Source organism: Haemorhous mexicanus, chromosome 3 (genome assembly GCF_027477595.1).
Source record: "Haemorhous mexicanus isolate bHaeMex1 chromosome 3, bHaeMex1.pri, whole genome shotgun sequence".
NCBI classification, from domain to species: Eukaryota; Metazoa; Chordata; class Aves; order Passeriformes; family Fringillidae; genus Haemorhous; species Haemorhous mexicanus.
Genome location: NC_082343.1, coordinates 35,026,887 through 35,046,424, shown reverse-complemented (window position 1 = coordinate 35,046,424; position 19,538 = coordinate 35,026,887). Strand labels below are relative to the sequence as shown.

Genomic DNA, 19,538 nt, shown 5'->3' with positions numbered 1-19,538 from the left:
TGTGATGGAAAGATGGCATGCAGGAGAAAAGAAAAACTGCACTTTGTTAGTTAATAAATGTCTTACTTGACAACAAGCATTGCTTATCTTGCTGTCAATAAAGCGCACAAACCAAGATAAAAGAACTTTCTTAGAACAGGAACAAATTACAGCTGTATGAAACACTTTAAATTCAGGGGATTGCCAAAAGAGTTCCTGTGTCTTGATTGCTTCCCTAAGGGTATGCACTTTGATAAAGTATTTCTTCCTGAATAAAGATTTTATATAGAAGCAGAACAGTGCTATGCATGGTATTCTTGTGTTTGAGTCAGAAATTTTCAGGGAGGGAGGACTACATGTTTATTTCCTATGATATGGTTTACATCTTTGAGTAAGGATCACCAAGTGGGGAAAAAAGAGCATGAAATGTAGAAAAAGATCCTATTTTTTCAACAAACTGTAATATATGCAGTATGATTCCTGTTTTGCTTTTTGAGCATGTGTATTATGTTAAACGTTTTTGTTTTAAAGGGCATACATCACAAAAAGAAACTATGGAAGTCAGCCTTGATATAACAGCTCTCAGTGTTCTTCAGCAGCCTGAAAAACTTCAGTGGGAAATCGTTGCAAATGTTCTGGAGGACACAGTTAAAGATCTGGAAGAACTTGGGGCAAATCCCTGTTTGGCCAACTGTAAGAGTGAAAAGATGAAGGAAAAACATCTAGAACAACACAACATTCCCTTTCCTTGTTTATTAGCCGGAGGTCTATTAACATACAAATCACCTGCTACCTCTCCTGTTAGCAGTAACTCTCAGAGATCACTAGATGGCTTAAGCAGGACTCGAGGTGAGAGTGTCTCGGAACAGGGATCAACTGACAATGAATCCTGCACTAATTCAGAACTGAATTCCCCTCTGGTAAGGAGGACTTTGCCTGTATTGCTGCTGTACAGCATTAAGGAGTCTGATGAAAAAGCAGGAAAACTCTTTTCACAGATGAACAATATTATGAGTAAAAGTATACATGATGATGGTTTCACAGTTCCACAGATCATTGAAATGGAGCTGGACAGTCAGGAACAGTTACTGTTGCAGGACCCCCCTGTGACTTACATTCAGCAGTTTGCAGATGCTGCAGCCAACCTGACATCTCCAGACTCGGACAAGTGGAGCTCTATGGTTCCCAAGCCTGGGACTTTGGTTCAGTGCCTGCGTCTGCCCAAGTTTGCAGAGGAGGAGAACCTGTGTGTAGATTCAATCACACCTTGTGCAGATGGAGTTCATCTGTTAGTGGGACTGCGGACTTGTCCTGTTGAATCTCTGAGTGCAATAAATCAAGTAGAGGCCTTGAATAATTTAAATAAATTAAACTCGGCACTATGTAATAGAAGGAAGGGGGAACTAGAATCAAGTCTTGCTGTAGTGAATGGCACGAGTATTGATGTAATCCAGCATGAGACACCAGCAGATGTACCAACTCCTTTAATATTTCAGCCTGAACAGAGAAGTGTTAGTGGTGGATACCTAGTTCTTTATAAGATGAATTATGCCACTAGAATAGTTACACTAGAGGAGGAACCAGTAAAAATCCAGCATATCAAAGACCCCCAAGACACAATTACCTCAATGATTTTACTCCCACCAGATATATTGGATAATCGAGAAGATGACTGTGAGGAGCCTGTAGAGGAAATACAATTATCTTCTAAAAATGGCAGTGGGAGAGAGAGAAGATCTGAGATCTCTACTCTTGGGCACCTGGTAATAACTACTCAGGGAGGATATGTAAAAATACTAGATCTTTCAAACTTTGAAATTCTGGCCAAAGTGGAGCCACCTAAAAAAGAGGGCACTGAGGAACCAGATATGTTTGTCTCTGTGATATACTGTTCGGGCACAGACAGATTATGTGCATGCACCAAAGGTAAGATTTTTCTTCAAAATTTTTTTAAAATTACTGATTTTACTGTATTTGGATTATGTTACAGAATTTAAAATCTGAATTTGAAATTCCCCTGAATGCGCTTACTAAGAAGCATGGACTCTAATTAATTCCTCACCTTAAATGTCAATTTTAATCTCTATTATGGCAGTAGTTCTTGCATGTGTCTTAATTCCTGAAGATGCACAGGTTTCCTTAAGTCCAAAACAAATAAAAGTCATTCTTGTATGTACTTACTTCTATGATAGAGAAATCCTACTTCAGAAAAATGTCTTTGCCTGTAATTGATGATAGTCAAGAGAGCAGAGAAGATAATGCTTTTATACCTTATCCCAGTGTATTTTCATTCAGGTAGTGTGCTTTGGTTCTGCTTCAGCTTTTTGCAGTTTGAATTGTACTTTCTTGAATGTTAGAGCCAGGATATTTGTTCAGGATTCTTTCTTTCCAAATGAACACAAGGCATTTTGGGGAAGGGGGCAGGTAGGAGGGGAGTGTAACTCAAGCCCAGGTAACAACTACTTTGTAAAAGCCCCATAACCACCACACAGCTCCCTGTTTCCTTATATCACATTGGAGCACTGGAAACAGCTCTGGGTGTTATCCAGCTGAGTTCCTCCATGTCCCCGTGTTCTGGTTAGTTCATCTGCAGTTGATTGCAGCTGTGGAGGAAATGCTTAGGCTCTCAGAGGGGTTTAGCTGATGGCATGGTTCATAGCTTTCAAATAAATTCCCACCAATATTATGTTGAGCTTCTTCTTTACTAGAAGAATTGAAATTGATACCTTTTTTCCTTTCATGACAGTGTCACACTAATTATAAAGTCCTCCTATGAGCAGTTGTTAAATCAGATTTACTTGTTATTTCCAATAGATAAAGTCAAGTTTATTGTAAACATCTGTTTTCTTAAAGGTTTCATGTTCTCACTCACCTACAAAGATTTCTAGAAGTGGGCATTTCAGATTTGCTTTTTAAATACTAATGAAAACATTGCAAGTTAGTAACTAGTATTTATGTTTGCAGATTCCCAAGGGTAACATTCATATGTACTAAATTGTTCTCTTTTGGTGACTGCTTTTGAAAAAATAGCTATTAAACTGTTTCAGCTGTATTTAATAATGCAAGCTTTTTCCTAGTTAAAATAGAACTCTGCAAGGTTAATTGCCTTTGAAAACTGTTATATCATATCATATCCATGTGTCCTGGTTTAGGGCAAATTTGGGAGAAAACCTCCAAAGGGATTCTTCTAGAAAGCAATTTCAAGTGGCCTCTCCCCCAGCTGGTTCAGGAAAATATTTCCTTGGAGAAAAGTGGAAAAAAACTGTTTATTCAACAGGCAAAGCATTCACCATCTCAAAAAATGAACATTAAACAATAAAACTTCTTGCCAATCTAAAGAGATGACAAACTCAGAAAGTCCCCTTGGTGGGCTGGAGGTCAGCTCCCTCAGTCTCTTATCAGTCCCTCTGGTGCTGGAAATGCCATGGCCTGGGCCCAGCCCTGTGGCCACAGGTGTAAGTTCCAGGTGCTCTTCTGGGTTTTCAGACCAGAGCAGGTTTGAACAGTTCTAAGAAAAAGAAAAACCACAGTCCAGGGAACTTCTCTGGCCTTAGCTGGCTAAAAACAAACTAAAAGCAAAGGAGAGCTCTCTCTTGCTGTCTGGTGCTGCAGACAGTGCAGTTCAGGAGCAGGGATGTGGAGAAGCAAGTACAGTTTTTGATAACAAACTCTGTGCTTCTTCTCTCCCCTCCTCCACTCTCAGAACCGGTCTTAAAGGTGCAAAACTTATTTCTGGGCAAAACAGACAAATGGGGACACAAGCATCATAAAGTCATTCCAGGATACCATGTCATAATGTTTTGACTTAGCTGATCAAACTGCAATCTCATTGAAAAGACCTCCAAACAGAATTTTTTTTTTCTACAGAATTGTATTGCTATAAATTTCTTTCCTTTCATCAGAGCTATTTCACCTTTCTTGTGTTTTAAGATTCATGATAGAGGTTAAAGAGCTTATTGTGCATGGTACTTTTCCATCCAATGCTAGTGTGTGTGGTGATCATATTCTAGTAGTTTTTGGTATTATCTAAACTTCTTCAGGGCATGGAGTTTTAAGATATACAGGTCTCTTGAGCTGGAAGCATTTATTCTGTGTGGAGTATTTTGTCTCTGCCTAGGTAACTACCATCTCTCTTACTGACTGGAGAATACTTCCATCTTCCTTGTAATGGACAAGCACATCCTTCTGCTTTTGCAGTAAATCTCTCTCAGTATTATAATACCTGTGTAGTAATTTATCAATAGCTTTTTTGGATTTCTTTTGTTCATGCTGCCCTTAAGATGACTGAGATTTTGAAGTGTTTTTTCTTCTGTAGCCCAGTATGCTATAGGTATCAAGTCAGCCTGCAAGGGTCCTCTTTTGGAATATAGTACTTTGTTTAGTTTAAAAAAAAAAAAAATCCACTGATTAGTCTTACCTTTCATTTACATCCACTATACCTCTATTTGGAACTTCCATTTTCTGCTCAACCATGGACTTTGGAGTTCATTACTTTCATTGCTTAAATGGCCTCAGATGCTTTCAATTTCTATTCCGTTTTTAGCATATCAGTCATAGTTATATTTTTCTCACTTTTGAGAAATTAAATCCAAAGCCATCTTAAATACTTAGGGGTCAATATTCTTTAGAAGTCTGGATTTCAGAATCTGATGCTAGGTATGTCTGAAGCCTCAGAGTCAAAACATTTATGCCAAATAAATGTCACTTGATAGAGAATGACTGAACTGAATGGTTTATAAATAAGGTGTAAAAGGTTTAAAAATCAGGAACACTAGAAGAAAAAGCAAAACAAGAACCTCAACTATTAATATAACTTTTTAAATCCTCTGTCTTATTTTATGTTTGAATAGCTTAGTATATGAAATAAGCTTTGCATAATTTTCCTTCTCTTGAATAAAAATTATCCTTTAAACTTTTGCTTTAAATGGGTAGAATTTCCTGCTTAGCTAGGTGGCTGAAGATGGAGGGTTTTACTGTTTTTTTTTTTTTTCCCTGAGTGCTGTTTTCTTGGGCTTCTTTGCAAATCGCTTACAGCTGTTTGCTCCTCTAGGTTTACTGCTACAAGTGGGATGGTGCCTGCAGTCTGACAGCATTAAAGAGATACACTGAAAGTAGAATAACTGTATTCAGTGATGTGTTCAACATTATTCCATCTACAAAGGAGCTTGTAGTGCAGAGACATAAACGAAAATTTTAAGTGAAAGTTTTGGAGCATACGTGCTTTGGAAATGCTTGGATGATGTTGCAAAATACTCAGGCAGGAGCAGTGTATTCTTTCCTGTTTACTTGTTTGGGACGTCAGAATAGGCAAAGAGGTACTTTAATATCTGAAAGTTCTGAATGCAGAATAGCATTAATTTTCTTCTGTTTCTCCTGCTTGTTGATGCATTATTTTCATTGGTAGATTTTATAATATTTTTTCCTAGCTGCCTGTAAGATATGACTGAAAAAGAAACCTCTGTGTAAATGGGTGCTTCAAATCTGGAGTGGTTTTATGGAAAGATGTTTTAGACCTGCATTTGACGTCATCTCTCTTTGTGAGTCACACTTCAGAATGTTACCTCTTGATGTCAGCTTCAGGTACTTACCTGTTTCTGCAAGGATTACCTGAGCTCGACCTCTGTGGGAAAGTGTACAAGTATATTCTTGGTTCCAGTTCCATTAAGCAAATGTAGTGAACTTTAATCTCTTTGAATTTTGCTTTCTTCTCTTCCCCTTGGCCAAGGTAGACTATATTTAATAGCAGACTATGCTTAATATCCCTCTTAGCAGTGCTTTGTCTGCTCTCATATGAGGGTTCAGGTGTTTTCTCTTGTGTCGCTAGTAAGAGTCTAAAGTCTGCTTTTATGACATTCAAGATAAGTAAGAAAATAAGTAATTTCTTTATTCTAAAACAAGGCAGCAGGTACTGTTTTTAAATAGAGATACTGCTGTAGGGTGGCCTTTTGGTATTTAAAGTATATTATCTTGTGTTTAAGAGGGTCAGATATAGTTTCTTGTTGATAGAGTGTGCTCACCTGAAATTTTGAATTTGTTACATTATAACATTTTAAAGGCGCTACAATATAACAAGATGTTTTAGTCCCTCCCTTTGTTGGAAAAAGTGTTTTTTTCAGGCTGGATTTTGCTATGTCCAGAGTGAGTTGCCTATGCTGATATTTCTTACCTGTAAGTGTGGCAAAACCGTGTGGCACTTGGATACATTTGAGAATTGATTCCCCTAAATCTCATGCCTTTCATTTACAGCAGCTTTCTTGCTCTTGAGTTAGAAATAGTGTAGGATTCACACTCTATAGTTTTTTTTCTGATTTAGTTTGAATATCTTACTTGTGTCTTCTTGTCATTAGGCTTTGTCTGCCCTGTGTACTGTGTTTGAAGTTCAGGAATCAATTCGGTATTTTCAATTTTCTGCCTTTTTTGGTAATGGAGTCTAATAGGATTTGAGAGAGGTCAAGTTTTTTTCCACTTCAGAATTAGTATTGGAAGTCATGCTAAGAGCTCGTCCTCAAGTCAAGGTCAATTATACTTACCCATTCTACTGATCACCATTCTCAAACATCTTCAAGACAGAGATTTAACGGTCTGCTCATGGAATTTCTCCTGCTGCATGCTGTCCTTGATGATGATTTTTTTCGATAGTGTTTAGCCTCTATCATCTTTGTCACTGGAGTCATATCTGTTGTACCATTCATTATGAATATGGCAAAGAGATTTCTTCAAAAAAGGAGGGAAAGACAAAGTTTATTTAGGTGCTGTCCTTCTCCAGCCATTTATTTTCTCAAGCTGGGTATCTCCAATCCTTTCAAACTTACAAAAGAAGGAAAAAACAAAGCAGCCTTTACTTTCCCCTCTCAAAAGATCCGATCAAGTCAGTCCACAAGTTTCTTGATGAGATACGCAAAACCAGGCTTGGTAATCCTACAGATGAATTCTTCAAGCAGCTCTGAAGTTTGTACATACCATATGTGTATATACATAGTGGAATGTTTGCACGTTTGAGCAGGAAATTGAATGAGGTTTATTATCTGGTTCACAAGAACCTCTCTTACAGAACTTTTTTTCATCCTGTAACAGAACTTTTAATTATTTCTAGGCATGGTAACTTTCACTTGTCCCTATTCAATTGCATTTTATTTTTTCAAAGTCAAGGCAGAATTTTATAGCTAAGATCTCCTAGAGTAGTTTAAATTGAAGTGTTTCCAAGTGAGGTTTTGGGACAGCTTTCTTGATGACTTTTTTCAAGTGTTCTGAACTTGCACATTTAGAGCTAACCAATGACAAGAGAAGGAGGGGACTATAAATTAATTAGTGCATAGTTGCCTGTGGTATGGCTTTGTTTTTCAATTCCTTTTAATTAATTTTATATTGTTCAACTCTGTCATTGTGTTGTGATTTACTAATGGCAATGGTGTCACTCTTCCCAAACTCCTTCTAGAGTGCAGGAACATCTCACCTAATTGGCTTTGACTGCAGTGGCCTTAGTCTCTGACGTGCTCTCTAGCTTGCTCCAGTGCTGCTTTCCTGGAACCAGGAACTGTTTTGCCTGAAGGAAGCCTGTGATTTATTTGAATAAATTCACGATTCTTCTGTTCTGTTTGTATTGCTACCAGGTTTTTGACTCCATGCAAATTGTAGGTTTCAGAATTAAATTAACAATGTTTTGATTGTGTTACCTGTATTTTGAAGGAAGTATAATGATGCTAGTTTCCAATTTGTCTCTTTTGTGATAACTGAGTAAGTCAGTGTCAACTTTCATATCTTCTTGGTAGAACAACAGAAATATTTATTGCCTCTGTCAAACTGATGCAAGCAGGGGAGCCTTCAGATAAACAGCTACTTGAGATGTTTGCTCCCTGGCTAGAATTAGAAAGCACTGGACAAGTCACTCCTTGAGCCTCGTACTGCAAACAATAGTAGTAACACCAAAAAAAAAAAAAGAGAAAAAAAAAGGGCATTGACTTCTGCGCAGATTTTTTCACTGGCACTTGTCTATTGGAACTACAGTATTATTGAAACAAATAATGAAGCATGCATCATCAGAAAGTTATCTTTGGATGTCCTTTGAGAGGAAATGCCTCCTTTGTGATACAGAGGCACAGCCAGCTACAGCATTTTGGAAAAGTGTGCATAAGCAGAGGCTAACACTGTACAACTTCAGTTCATGGTAAACTTCTTTACAGAACCTTTTAAAAAACGAATAAGAGGAAGTGAGGTATCTCAAGTTTAGCACAGACTTTTTCTTGGAAAAGTGTTGGAATCTTTCAGGAATGCAGGGATTATGACTATTCTCTTGTATGGAAAAAAATGATAAGGACATTTTTGCTGCTGAGCAGTAAACAAAGTGATATACAAACTAAGGTTTGACTTACTACCAAATGAAGCTGTCAACATCTGTGTTTCCTAATGTGTCTCAAATTCTCTTTGAAGTTTGAGGAAAATTGCTTATTTATGAGCTGTTTAATTTCAAGGAAACTCAGAAGTGTTATTAGCTAGAACTGTTTTTCCCCCCTCCACTCCTGAGGTCTGTTTGGGATGTACTTACTGTTCTGCACCAAGGATCTGTGGTTTGAGACTGAGAGAGGGGAGGTACAGGCTTCTTAGTGGATCTCAGTTAGAAAAGACCCACCAAGAAATGGCTTAATGGAATAGCTGTTTTGAGAAGATAGAATGAAAAGATAAATAAATATAGTGAGAAAATCTCCCATCTCTTCAGATCCCAAGAATACTACTTTTGTACATTACCTAGACCTGGAATAGATTTTCCCACAGCACAATGCACTGATCCTGTCCATAAGTTGTTCTGACCATTTTGGTCATTTGAGCAATTTGTTTTTCTGTCTTCATAAAAGACTGAGTTATAAAGCCATTTGTTGTCAGGCCTTTCTTAGTGAGATCTCAAAAAAAACCCCAAAACTGTGCGAGTTCCCTCTGTGCCTCACATCTTTTCTCTGTGCCTCTCTATCACTCTATTTCACTCCCCTCACCCCTGACAATACAGGACATGTACCTGCTTTTATCTTGGGGTTTTATTGCATTTTTATTCTCAGGTTTTTTTGTTTCAAATTACCTGGATATTTTGTATAACAGGGTTTGTCATAATGTTAGATGCTGAAGTTCAGTCAGATAATTTTTCAGCAATATCACATTAAGGCCTATGCTTGGATTTGCCTCTTGATTTGAATCCTACTAATTTGACTTCATGTAACTTCTGGAACTGGTAACAGCTCTTCTCACCCACCCCCCCTCCCCCAGCATTATGTAAAGTTAAACATTCTTTCTCAGTGACTTAGAGCACAAGTTGAAGGAGGAGTGAGGAGCAGCTGAGGGAGCTGGGGTTGATAAGTCTGGAAAAAAGGAGGCTCATGGATAACCTTATGGTTCTGGACACCTACCCAAGAGAAGATTGTAGTGAGATGTGGGTTGGCCTCTTCTCCAAAATAACAAGTGACAGGATAAGAGGAAATGGTCTCAAGCTGCTCAAGGAGAGGTTTGATATTAGGAAAACTGTTTTCATATAAAGGGTTGCCAAACATTGGAACAGGCTGCTCAGGGCAGTGGTGGAGTCTTTCTCCCTGGAGGTATTTAAAAGATGTGCAGATGTGGCTTTTAGAGACATGGTTTAGTGTTGGACTTGGCAGTTAATGGTTGGACCTGAGGATCTTAGCACTCCAAATTTGGTCCTGTGACTTCTCTATAAATGACAGAATTGATCTATGTCTATCAGTAGTGGTGAATAATGGGCAACCTCCTTGAATGATTTCAAACTTCCATCAATACATTGTGTCCAGTGAAAATTTTGCACTTTGCTCTTTTGTCTGTGGACTTGATCAGTGTTTTAATTCTATGTTTGATGAAATAATGTGGAAGGCTCCTTAGTTAGGAGAATTCAGAGAAATTAGTTTCATTTTCAGATACTGAGTTTTAAAAGGAAGTTTAGGCACTCTGTACAGATGACGTAGTGTAGGCCTTCACTTGACAAGGTAGATTATTTTCTGTTATAAGCATAATTTGGATTATGGGAAGTGTCATAACCATTTTTGGTTTCTTTTGAGGTTTGCTTTGTTAATTGCCTTTTAAAACCCATCCCCCTCCCGTATAGTTTTTACCTTTGATGCCATTTGCAACTGCAGTATTTCTGTAGTTCTGCTTTGCATTTGCCCTGAAAAAAAGGAGTATTAGTAAAGCAAAATAAGCATTCCTGTGCAATTTCACTGATTTCAGGTCCTGTGTAAATACTGTCATAATTGCATAGCAGTTTAAGTCGTTACTGTCATAATTGCATAACAGTGCAAACCTGTCTTGTGAGTTGAATTTAGCTGTATGCCTGTCCAAACTTTCTTCTTTTGTTGTCTGTGATGATTTTAGGTGGAGAACTTCATTTCCTTCAGATTGGAGGCACCTGCGATGACATCGATGAAGCTGATATACTTGTAGATGGGTCCCTTACCAAAAGTGTAGACCAGTCATCAGAAGGCACCAAGCCCTTATCCAACCCTTCTAGTCCAGGCATTACAGGTAAATTACACATGTGTACATCAATCAAAATACTTTTGTCATTTTTGAAAGCTGCATCTGAACATGACTTGCAATTATTTAATAGCATACTGCTTGATAATTGTTTTGCTGCCCAAAGTTAGAGTTCTGTAGTTGCTGTATGTCTGTCTCTGGGTGTGTACAAGCATAACACTTCAGCAGTTCCTGATTCAAAAAAAAAAACAAAACAAAACACTTTGACATTTTCCAGTCTCTTAAGTGTGATTTTAAGCGTGGCAGACTGTATTTGTGTGACCCTGATTTTATTCCTCAAGAGTGAGTCAAAAGAAGGAAAACATGCTTTTTGTTGTAAGTTTATTTGTAAGCAGCATTACAGCAGTTGCTTTGGAGTCTGAATTTCTCCTGCTGCTCCTCTTTTTTACCAGAGAAGCCATTCCTGAAGTTTGAAGATCACTAGAAAGTAAAGTGTTGTACATATATGAGGGGGGAAAAGTCTATGGCTTTCTTCTATACCCTTCTTTTGCTAATGGCAAATAAAGCAAAAAAGACTACAGATGTCAAGGATGTTCTTCAATGGATGCATTCCCTGTATAGTAGCTTATCAGCAGAGATAAGTGACTTCCAAGCAAATGGTAACTCTCACTATCCTGATGAGTCAAATACTGTTGATCATTACTGTTTAAATTCTCCCAGTACTATAAAAGGACTTTTTTTTCCATTTTTTTATCTTGTTCCCATCCAGCGTTCAGTATAGCCTTGAATATGACTTATTGGAATAAGAAATTGATTTATTTATGTATAGACTTCAAAGTAGAGGTATCTTTAGGTTGTCCAAAAGCTGCAGGTCCTCCTTTAAGTAGTCATATAATTTAGACATTGTAGTACTGCTTGATTTTGTTCTGTAATGGTTTCCAAAGAGTTGTTAGGTATACAGGAATGATCAGATAAACTGAGTACTATTTTGCTGTGGCGTCAAACTGAATCACTAAAAGCTCTGAGAGAAGCTTAATAGTCATAGGAAGCCAGTGCTGAAATGAGGGGTCTGGGTGGGAGTTTGTGAAACCAAATGGCTGCAGAACTCTTGAGGATACTAAAGTCAATAATACAATATATGAGAATGATTGTTTGGGCTGTGTAAACCTCTTCAGTACTGAGATTGTCAGTACTTGTGTGGATCGTGATCGGCCTTTGATTTATAATATCAGTGTTGCTTCTCTTTTGGTGTTACATACTAAAAAACAGAAAAAGGGTTTTCTTCCACTTCTGTCTTAGCATGTTTTTCAGACAGAGACAGAGCTCAAGAGAAAGGCTTCTATTTGGGGAAATGAAGTCCTGCAAGAAGCAGAAGCTTCTACTCGTGCATTGTTCCTTTATATTCTGGTCTTTGTGCATTTATTTTTCTTCATTGTTTACAGTCTAGAATGTGTTTTTTGCATTTATTTTGTAGCCTGAATTTGCAACTTAGTTGCATATTAAATTTTATTGTTTTAAGAGAAAATAAGTTAATCTTATAGCTATCTTAGATTAGTGTTTCCTTTTAAGGAACAGAGGGTTTTTTGTGGTGAAGTAATGTAAAATAATGCCCTTTTTCAAAGTGAGTTAAAAAAGAATATTAGTCTTCCTGACTAGTTTAAGCCTGTTTTCAAGTTTGGTGTTAGAATTTTGTCTTGTTATAACACTTTGTTAGAATATAATAAAAGTCTTGTAATTTTTAAAAGAAGCCAACTGTACTTGACAGGAATGGAAAGTTAAGTCCTTAATGTTTCAGTTGTATGTGGTTGCTGTGAGTACTCTGAATTTGGATTTATTTCTGTTGGAGGAGGAAGGAGAATGAAGCAGAAAAATCCAGTCTGCTCAAAGATAGGCTTGTTGTACAGTTTGAGCAATGATCTCACTTCTGATTGCAGTGTCATCCAGCTAATGAGGTTCACATTTGGCAGTTAAAAAAGTGAAGGTCTTTGCTGTATTATTGAAATTCAATTTCTAAAGCATTTCTAATTTCTTTGGCATTTTCCTGCCTCTGAAATGGAAAAGTAGAAATTATTATAGTTGCAATGAGAGTGAATTTATTACCTGTCCAAGCATCTCATTTCCAAGTCAACCTGGATTGTTTTTCAAGATGCTCTCTAGGTTCAGGCTTTGCAGCGAGGGTGGTATTTGTGTGGTGCATTATTATCTCCTCACCCTGAATGGTGACAGTAGTAGTCAGGTAGCAAAATTTCTCCTTTTGAAAAGCATGATTTCTTTACAAGTAAAAGATTTTTCTTCAAAGCACATTTTTAAGAGAAAACGCTCAAAATACTAGAAAATATACATTGTGCATGTCTTTTTTCCCCCCAGGTTTGGTTGGTAGGAGTTCTTTGATTTGTTGGTTAGGTTTTGTTTGGGGTTTTCTTGTTTTGGTTTGGGGCTTTTTTTGTCTGTTTTTGGTTTGGTTTAGGTTTTTTGGGTTGGTTGGAGGTTTTCTATGTCTGAGGAAATCTGATTATGAATTTTTGGTTTCTCTTGTGGTTCCTTTAAGGGTTTGGCTTCCTAGGATATTTTTGTTTTCAGTAGTTCCATTAATACCCTTGTTTCCTTGGTACAAGGCCTAAATATAAAGACAAGTAGACAAAATAATTGTCAAGGCCCAGCGTCTTTTAAGTGCTTAACATAAATCATGTTTGTTTTTCATTTACCCCTCTTTTAAGGTAAATTGGGAGTGCCTATTAACACTACAATGTTTTCGTAGTCCACCATAAAACAAGTCAGTATTGGTAGTCAGAGGCCAAAGTAATGTTTTAAACAGTGATAAAAATGCACAGTAATTCTTTACGTCTGTTTTCATGAAATAATTTTTTTTATCCGAGTCAGTAGGGATATTAAAAAAAATGTTTAATCAGCTTTACATCTTCAAAGTATAGCTGGCTAATTACTTATTCCTGATGCCTCTGGCTGAATTCCAGACGGCATGCTCAGAGCTCTCAGTATTTAGAAAATTTATTCTAAGTGAACTCCCTTCAAAGGATACAAGCTTCAAGGCTGGGATGTTTGGTTGCTTGTGTTGGGATTTTCTGTAGTTGTTTTTTGTTGTTATTTGTTTAGGGTGGTGCTTTGGGGGGGTGGGGGGTTTATTATTATTCTTTTTTAACTGAAAAACCTTCATATGACTTGTAGTTCATTTTGCCTATAGCAGTTCTGATGTATTTCAAACTATTCTTAAAAGGATGTTCTGAAAAAATATCTATGTAGTAATGAATGTATGTGCTGTAATTATTCAGGAGTTGATCTTTTGGTGGACCAGCCATTCTCCCTTGAGACACTGACATCCTTGGTGGAACTGACCCGTTTTGAGACCTTGACACCACGGTTTTCAGCCACTGTCCCTCCCTGTTGGGTGGAAGTCCAGCAGGAGCAGCAGCAGAGGCGGCACCCTCAGCATCTGCACCAGCAGCACCACGGGGATGCAGCTCAGCACACTCGGACTTGGAAGCTACAGACAGACAGGTACGGAGGGGAACAGTCATGAGGAATTGTGTGCATTGCTTAACTAGCTGGTGGGGCTGTACAACCACAAGTTTCATGCAATTTAATTGTTTTTAGCTAGTGTGCAAGTTTAAGAACACGTGTTTGCAAAGATGATAATCCCCATTTGGCAGTTTGCATTATAGGTGCTGGTGAGATTGCCAGAGGCATTTTAGAGGACCTTGAAACAAATTGAAAAATCAGGTTTTGAATTGTTGGAGTTTTATTTGCCAAATGTGGTCATTACATTACATAAATAGACAAGCACATTTGCCAGAATTAGAGATATTCTTGATAGTTTCTGTAAAAGTCTGATTCACCCTTCTTATGTATACACACATTTTTAGTACATTATTTAATCAGAAAATGCAAACTGCGGATGCCAGTGTGACTAATTAGTTGTCCTAAATTAAATAATGCTGTAATTTACTTTAAAATATGAAGGTAGAATCTCATTTTGTCTCTGTTCAACTTAAATCTTTATATATGAAACATTTAAGCTCTCCAAAGCCCTAGTAGTGTTAAAGTTTAGGCAGTATTTTCATTGAAATGAGCTGCACCAACATGGGATGTGTAGCAGGACTTTTTCACACGTGACACGAAAACTTGGAATTCCTCTGTGCTCCCTAAATATGACTACAGCAGTGTTGCAGTCTCCTTGAAGGCTTGCTTAAAAACTACCTGAAGTAGCTTTGTATAGTTCTTTTTTGTGAAAACTGTTTGGAGAAACTCAATATAGATAGAAATTGTTTTATTAAGGGACGTGCATAAGATACTACAAGATTTTTAGGTCAGACTGCTACACGTCTGTTCCACTGATGTGTAACATTTGGATTGTCATGTAGACTTGAAATAGCCATAGAGTGAAAATAATGAAATGGCCAAAGGCTGCTGGGGAAGCTAGAGGTCATCTGTGGGGCAAAAAAAGCATGTCATATAAACAGCTGAAAGATAGCATGTGATCATGAGGCATTCCAGGTGGGAAAACATGTAATAGATGGAGGTGTTTCCAGGGCTGACACAGAACAGGAGTTGGACTTGCTTTAAATAAATATTCATAAGCTACGGTTGAAAACTTGAAATGCTTTAAAGCCTTTATTTCTCTCGTGGTTTTGCATTGTGTAAGTCAAATACTCTGTATGTAGCAAGTGGAAGGGAGGAGGTTCCTTGCAAAATAACTTCCAGTTAAAACTATTGATTATTGAAATGTGTTCAGCAACTGTTGAAAAGTAAAAAGCTATCAATATGAAGTTACAAGGAAGCAAGAAGTGAAGGTGATAGCTGTTAATTGGAAAGGGGTAAGTGGAAAATTAGCTTATGAGTATTGTTTCATTAGAGGAAAAGAATTATGCTTGCTGCTAAATTAAAACGGGTTGTAAAGAGGAAAAGTTAGAAGTTTTGGTTTAGTACTAGAAATCTTTGACAGCTACTATATGACTCATGATGGAAATTATTAAATTACAGTCCCTTTGTTCTTAGGGTAGAATCTTAAGATTGAAATCCATGTTAGCTCTTAAGTAAAAGTTATCTGGGAAGAATAACTGATTGATTTCTGGATTATTTTTTTTGTCTTTAATATAAGGTTCCTTTTATCTCCTTTTTGAGTGCCTCATACTGATACCTATCACGATGTGGGGTTACACTGTTAGATGGATGAGTAATGCAATTTGATATGGTAATTCTTTTGTTTCTCAAATAGATAGAAAGAGATAATCCTATAACTCTATTTTAGAAAATGGCATTATATTACAATCCTAATTTGTTATTTTAAAAAGACCGTGCACAAAGAAAAAAGAAAAGCAGAGTCTGATTTACCTTGTGAATTATCTAAATACCATTGTCCCCTCAGGTGTAATGTAACTGAAATGTTAAATGAGGTTCATTCTTTTAAAATAGAGGTACATGAATTCCTAATATGAATGGATAAAACAGTGACATCTGAGTTTCCTGGCTTTATCTCAAATTTATGTAGGATGTATTCATCTTACGGAGACTTATTTGAAAATATATGAAAGAAGGAAGAGCTAGATAGTGATGTTCAGTTGTAGTAGAAGGTCAGACGGTGAGATGTTCTAGAAAAGGAAAAGGTGTGTTGGAAAATATCTTGTAGTTGAGAATGATGGTATATTGGTGCTTAGAACACAGTATGAATTGTATGTTTTTCTTTAGAAAGATGCTATAGGTTTAGAAGGGTTTCAATGGTAGAAGAGTTCCTAAAAGACTTTGCATTGGGTTATCTATTTAGGATAGATATGCTAATATATGAGAAAATAACAAGGAAGTAAATTAATTTGTTTGCTGCTTTGAAACTTTGCGCATCAATAAAGGATGTACTTAAAGCAACCTACAAGATATTAAAAGAAAAATTTAAACGGGAGTTTTTTAACTAATGACAGAATTAGATTGTGAAGTTTATTGTCAGAGGTATAAGATCTCCTAACTGCTGGATTCATGTGAGACCTTCAGAGAGATTCTTTATTCCATATGTGCCTATTGAGCATCTTCTGCTGCTCAATTCTGTCAAAAATATATTTCTGGGGTAGACAAATAACAGTTGTAATTCACAATGGCTGTGTACATTGTATGCAGCGCATAGACTACAAAAGGTTGCTGCAGACAAAGTAGTTTATTATTCATTTCTGGGCTTGTACCAGATCCTTAACTAAAATTGGATGAGTAGAATATTACTTTGTTTCCAAAGTCTGGCTCCTTTGAGTGTCTTACTTAGTCCTTGCTTTGCATGACATGAGAAACCACCCCCAAACCTCTCTCTGTTTGGCAGAATTGGATTATGTGTTCTTCAAGCTAGAGGAAAGGCATGAGTGATTCTAAATATTTAGTGTTAGAGTTGCTAACAGAGGTTTTAGGGTTTTTCCCCCCCAGAACAGTGGGATGCATTTTCATTATATTTTATTTACCTGTGTTCTTTGTACAGTTAGCTGAAAATTCTTCACTGTTTCTTTTTGAATTATAACCACAAATTCTCTTGCTTCTGTCCATCTTTCCTCCCAAAATTTCTGCTTTTCTATGCTGCTAGCTCTGGAAAGCTGGTGTGCCTGTGCCATTTCATTTCTTGTACCTGAAATCTCTTAAGTTGTATTACATGTGCCTGAAGGAGATCTGGCCATCAGGGATATTACCATAAAGAAATAAATACATTTGCACCATTCCTTAATCTATTTTGAAATGGTTTTCTGTGTAATATTTTGTGTGTAGCATGCTATTGAAGTTAAAATACCTATTTGTGAATTAGATGTTAGAAAGATGTCTCAAAAATATTTATAGCAGCATACTCAGTTTTTTAGTGTTCTCAGTTATACAGCTAAATAAGTATATCAAAGTTACATTATAAAAAATTATTTACTGCTAAATTAAGGAGATCAAGAAGTTCTGTTAGTTTTAAAAATGTACACAAACAGGACAATTGACACATAATTAGTTTTATTTTCATTGCTGTTTGAACTATTTTTTGCAACCCGAAAAAGGGTATCAAACTATGGAAGGGATCATCGAAGGGTACTTGTCTCAAGTGTACACTTTCAGTGTAAACCAAACTTGTCTTCAAAACAAAAATGTGACATAAGGAAAGAAAGCTGCACCCTTTTGCACAGCACAGGCTTCTGAGTGTGCACCTGGCAAGAAGCACTTTTCATCCTGTATGAATAATCAAATGTGCTTTAAAAATAATTTGGAAATAGCATTTTTAGCTTCCTGTATGTTGATTTTGTACCACTGGAAAGTGACACTAAGTGTTAAACAATGGATAAGGACAACTTGAAAGAGATTACAAGGTCTGATTGTGCTTTCATACGCTTCAGTAATTGATAGATTTTCTTTTAGTGTTCTGTTTGGTCTTTTTTTCCTGTACTTTATTTTTCATGGAGACAAGTAACTGGTGTTTACAGTAATATGGAAACTGTACTGTGATAAAGGTAATAGGGAATCTTTCTACTTCTGCTTTAATGTAAACATTGCTTCTCCCTGTCATATCAGTTGGCATTTTAACATCTTCTTCACAAAATTAATGTGGTTGTCTTGAAAGCTTTAAAGTTTGAAAGACTTCTTCAGAAATTCCTATGGATGTCAACTAATGCAAAATAAGTTTTTCTTCTTGTTAAAGAGAGTGTGCATAGCTGCAGAATGAACTGTGTGATGGGAATTTTCTCTGTACACTGGGTCATTGTCTTCTTTTTTCCTGACAGCAACAGCTGGGATGAGCATGTCTTTGAACTAGTTCTACCAAAAGCCTGTATGGTTGGACATGTGGACTTCAAATTTGTTTTGAATTCAAACATCACAAACATTCCCCAAATTCAAGTGACTTTACTGAAAAATAAAGCTCCAGGCTTAGGGAAAGTCAATGGTAAGAAAAAACTAGGATATCTTTCAAAACATTATTTCTTTTCTCAAACTCATTATTCTCTGTGATGTGTATCATAACAATTTCTTGTAATTTCGTAAGTATTTGACTTCTACTGATTTATTCTGTTTCCTGGTATCATGGGCTCTTTTCAGTTATCATGCTTGAATGTAAATTGGGGAGACGAACTGGGTAAACAGTTTGAAAATCTTGACATTTATGCAAATAAAAGTACATAGTTCAAAAAGACTGAACTGAATTATAGTTCTATACTGCATTAATCCTACAATTATTAAAAATAAGTTGTCACGTGTAAATCATCCTAGAGGTTGACTGATTAAGCAAACGGTGTTCTTTAAAGGTCTCGATGTAGTAAAAAAAAAAAAATATACTAAATTATTCCAAGTCACAGAAGGAGATTATTTGCCAGTGAGAAAATAGCAAGGCTTTTCTTGATAAAAGTAAAAAATCCCATGGCTTTCTTGGGAATTGTCTCATCATTTGGCTCATTGACTAAGCTCTGTGAAAGCTGCAGTATGATTTCACCTTTTATTCTTGCAGCTTTGACAGAGTGGACCAAAGTTAGGAATGATCTTGCCTTGGGAAGACTCCTAACTGGACTCTGCATCTTACTAGCTCTCAGGGAACCTGTGAGGGGGTAGCATAAATTGAAAAGTCAGTTCTTTGATGTGGAAGTGCCTCCACTGGGATTTTCCTGTGGTGAGAGCATTTGTTTCATGTCCTGCTGCCTTGTCTGCTAGGCGTGGAAGGTATTACATACTGCACCTCCTTTTATTAAGGCATAATTGCTTGTCTTTATCTGGCCACCTCTTTTTCAAAGGCTTTTGGGAACTGACTATTTCAGAGAAATCTTGCTGTCAGATATTATTAAATTGCTTGCTGGATATAAATTGTGTTGAGAAAAACAGCAAGCATGATCATAAAAGCCCTTTTTCCCTCCTTTTCCTATTTTTTTTTGAATTGCTAAGAAAGACCATCCCACTTAAACACAAGAGTAACAGTAAATTTCAAAAAGGAATATAGGCATTTCAAAGATCATTAACATGTTTTCATAAAACTTCACTGTGTAGCATCCCCCAGTGTTTAACAACAAATATGTGTGCTGGAGATGCTCTCTAAAATACTGTAAACTGGTTGTAAACCCAAGAACAAAATATTCTAGCATAGTAATATAGTTTGA

At 36.8% G+C, this 19,538-nt stretch overlaps 1 protein-coding gene across 6 annotated transcripts in view; it reads left to right on the top strand.

The window, feature by feature from the left end:
* BIRC6 (baculoviral IAP repeat containing 6) overlaps positions 1–19,538 on the top strand; it is a 176,468-nt gene that overhangs the window by 25,755 nt on the left and 131,175 nt on the right. For all 6 annotated transcript variants that reach the window (XM_059841328.1, XM_059841327.1, XM_059841323.1 and 3 more), the window contains exons 10-13: positions 511–1,905; positions 10,345–10,494; positions 13,734–13,959; positions 18,180–18,340. In XM_059841328.1, coding sequence (XP_059697311.1) covers positions 511–1,905; positions 10,345–10,494; positions 13,734–13,959; positions 18,180–18,340 — 1,932 coding nt within the window. The remainder of the gene's footprint in view (positions 1–510; positions 1,906–10,344; positions 10,495–13,733; positions 13,960–18,179; positions 18,341–19,538) is intronic.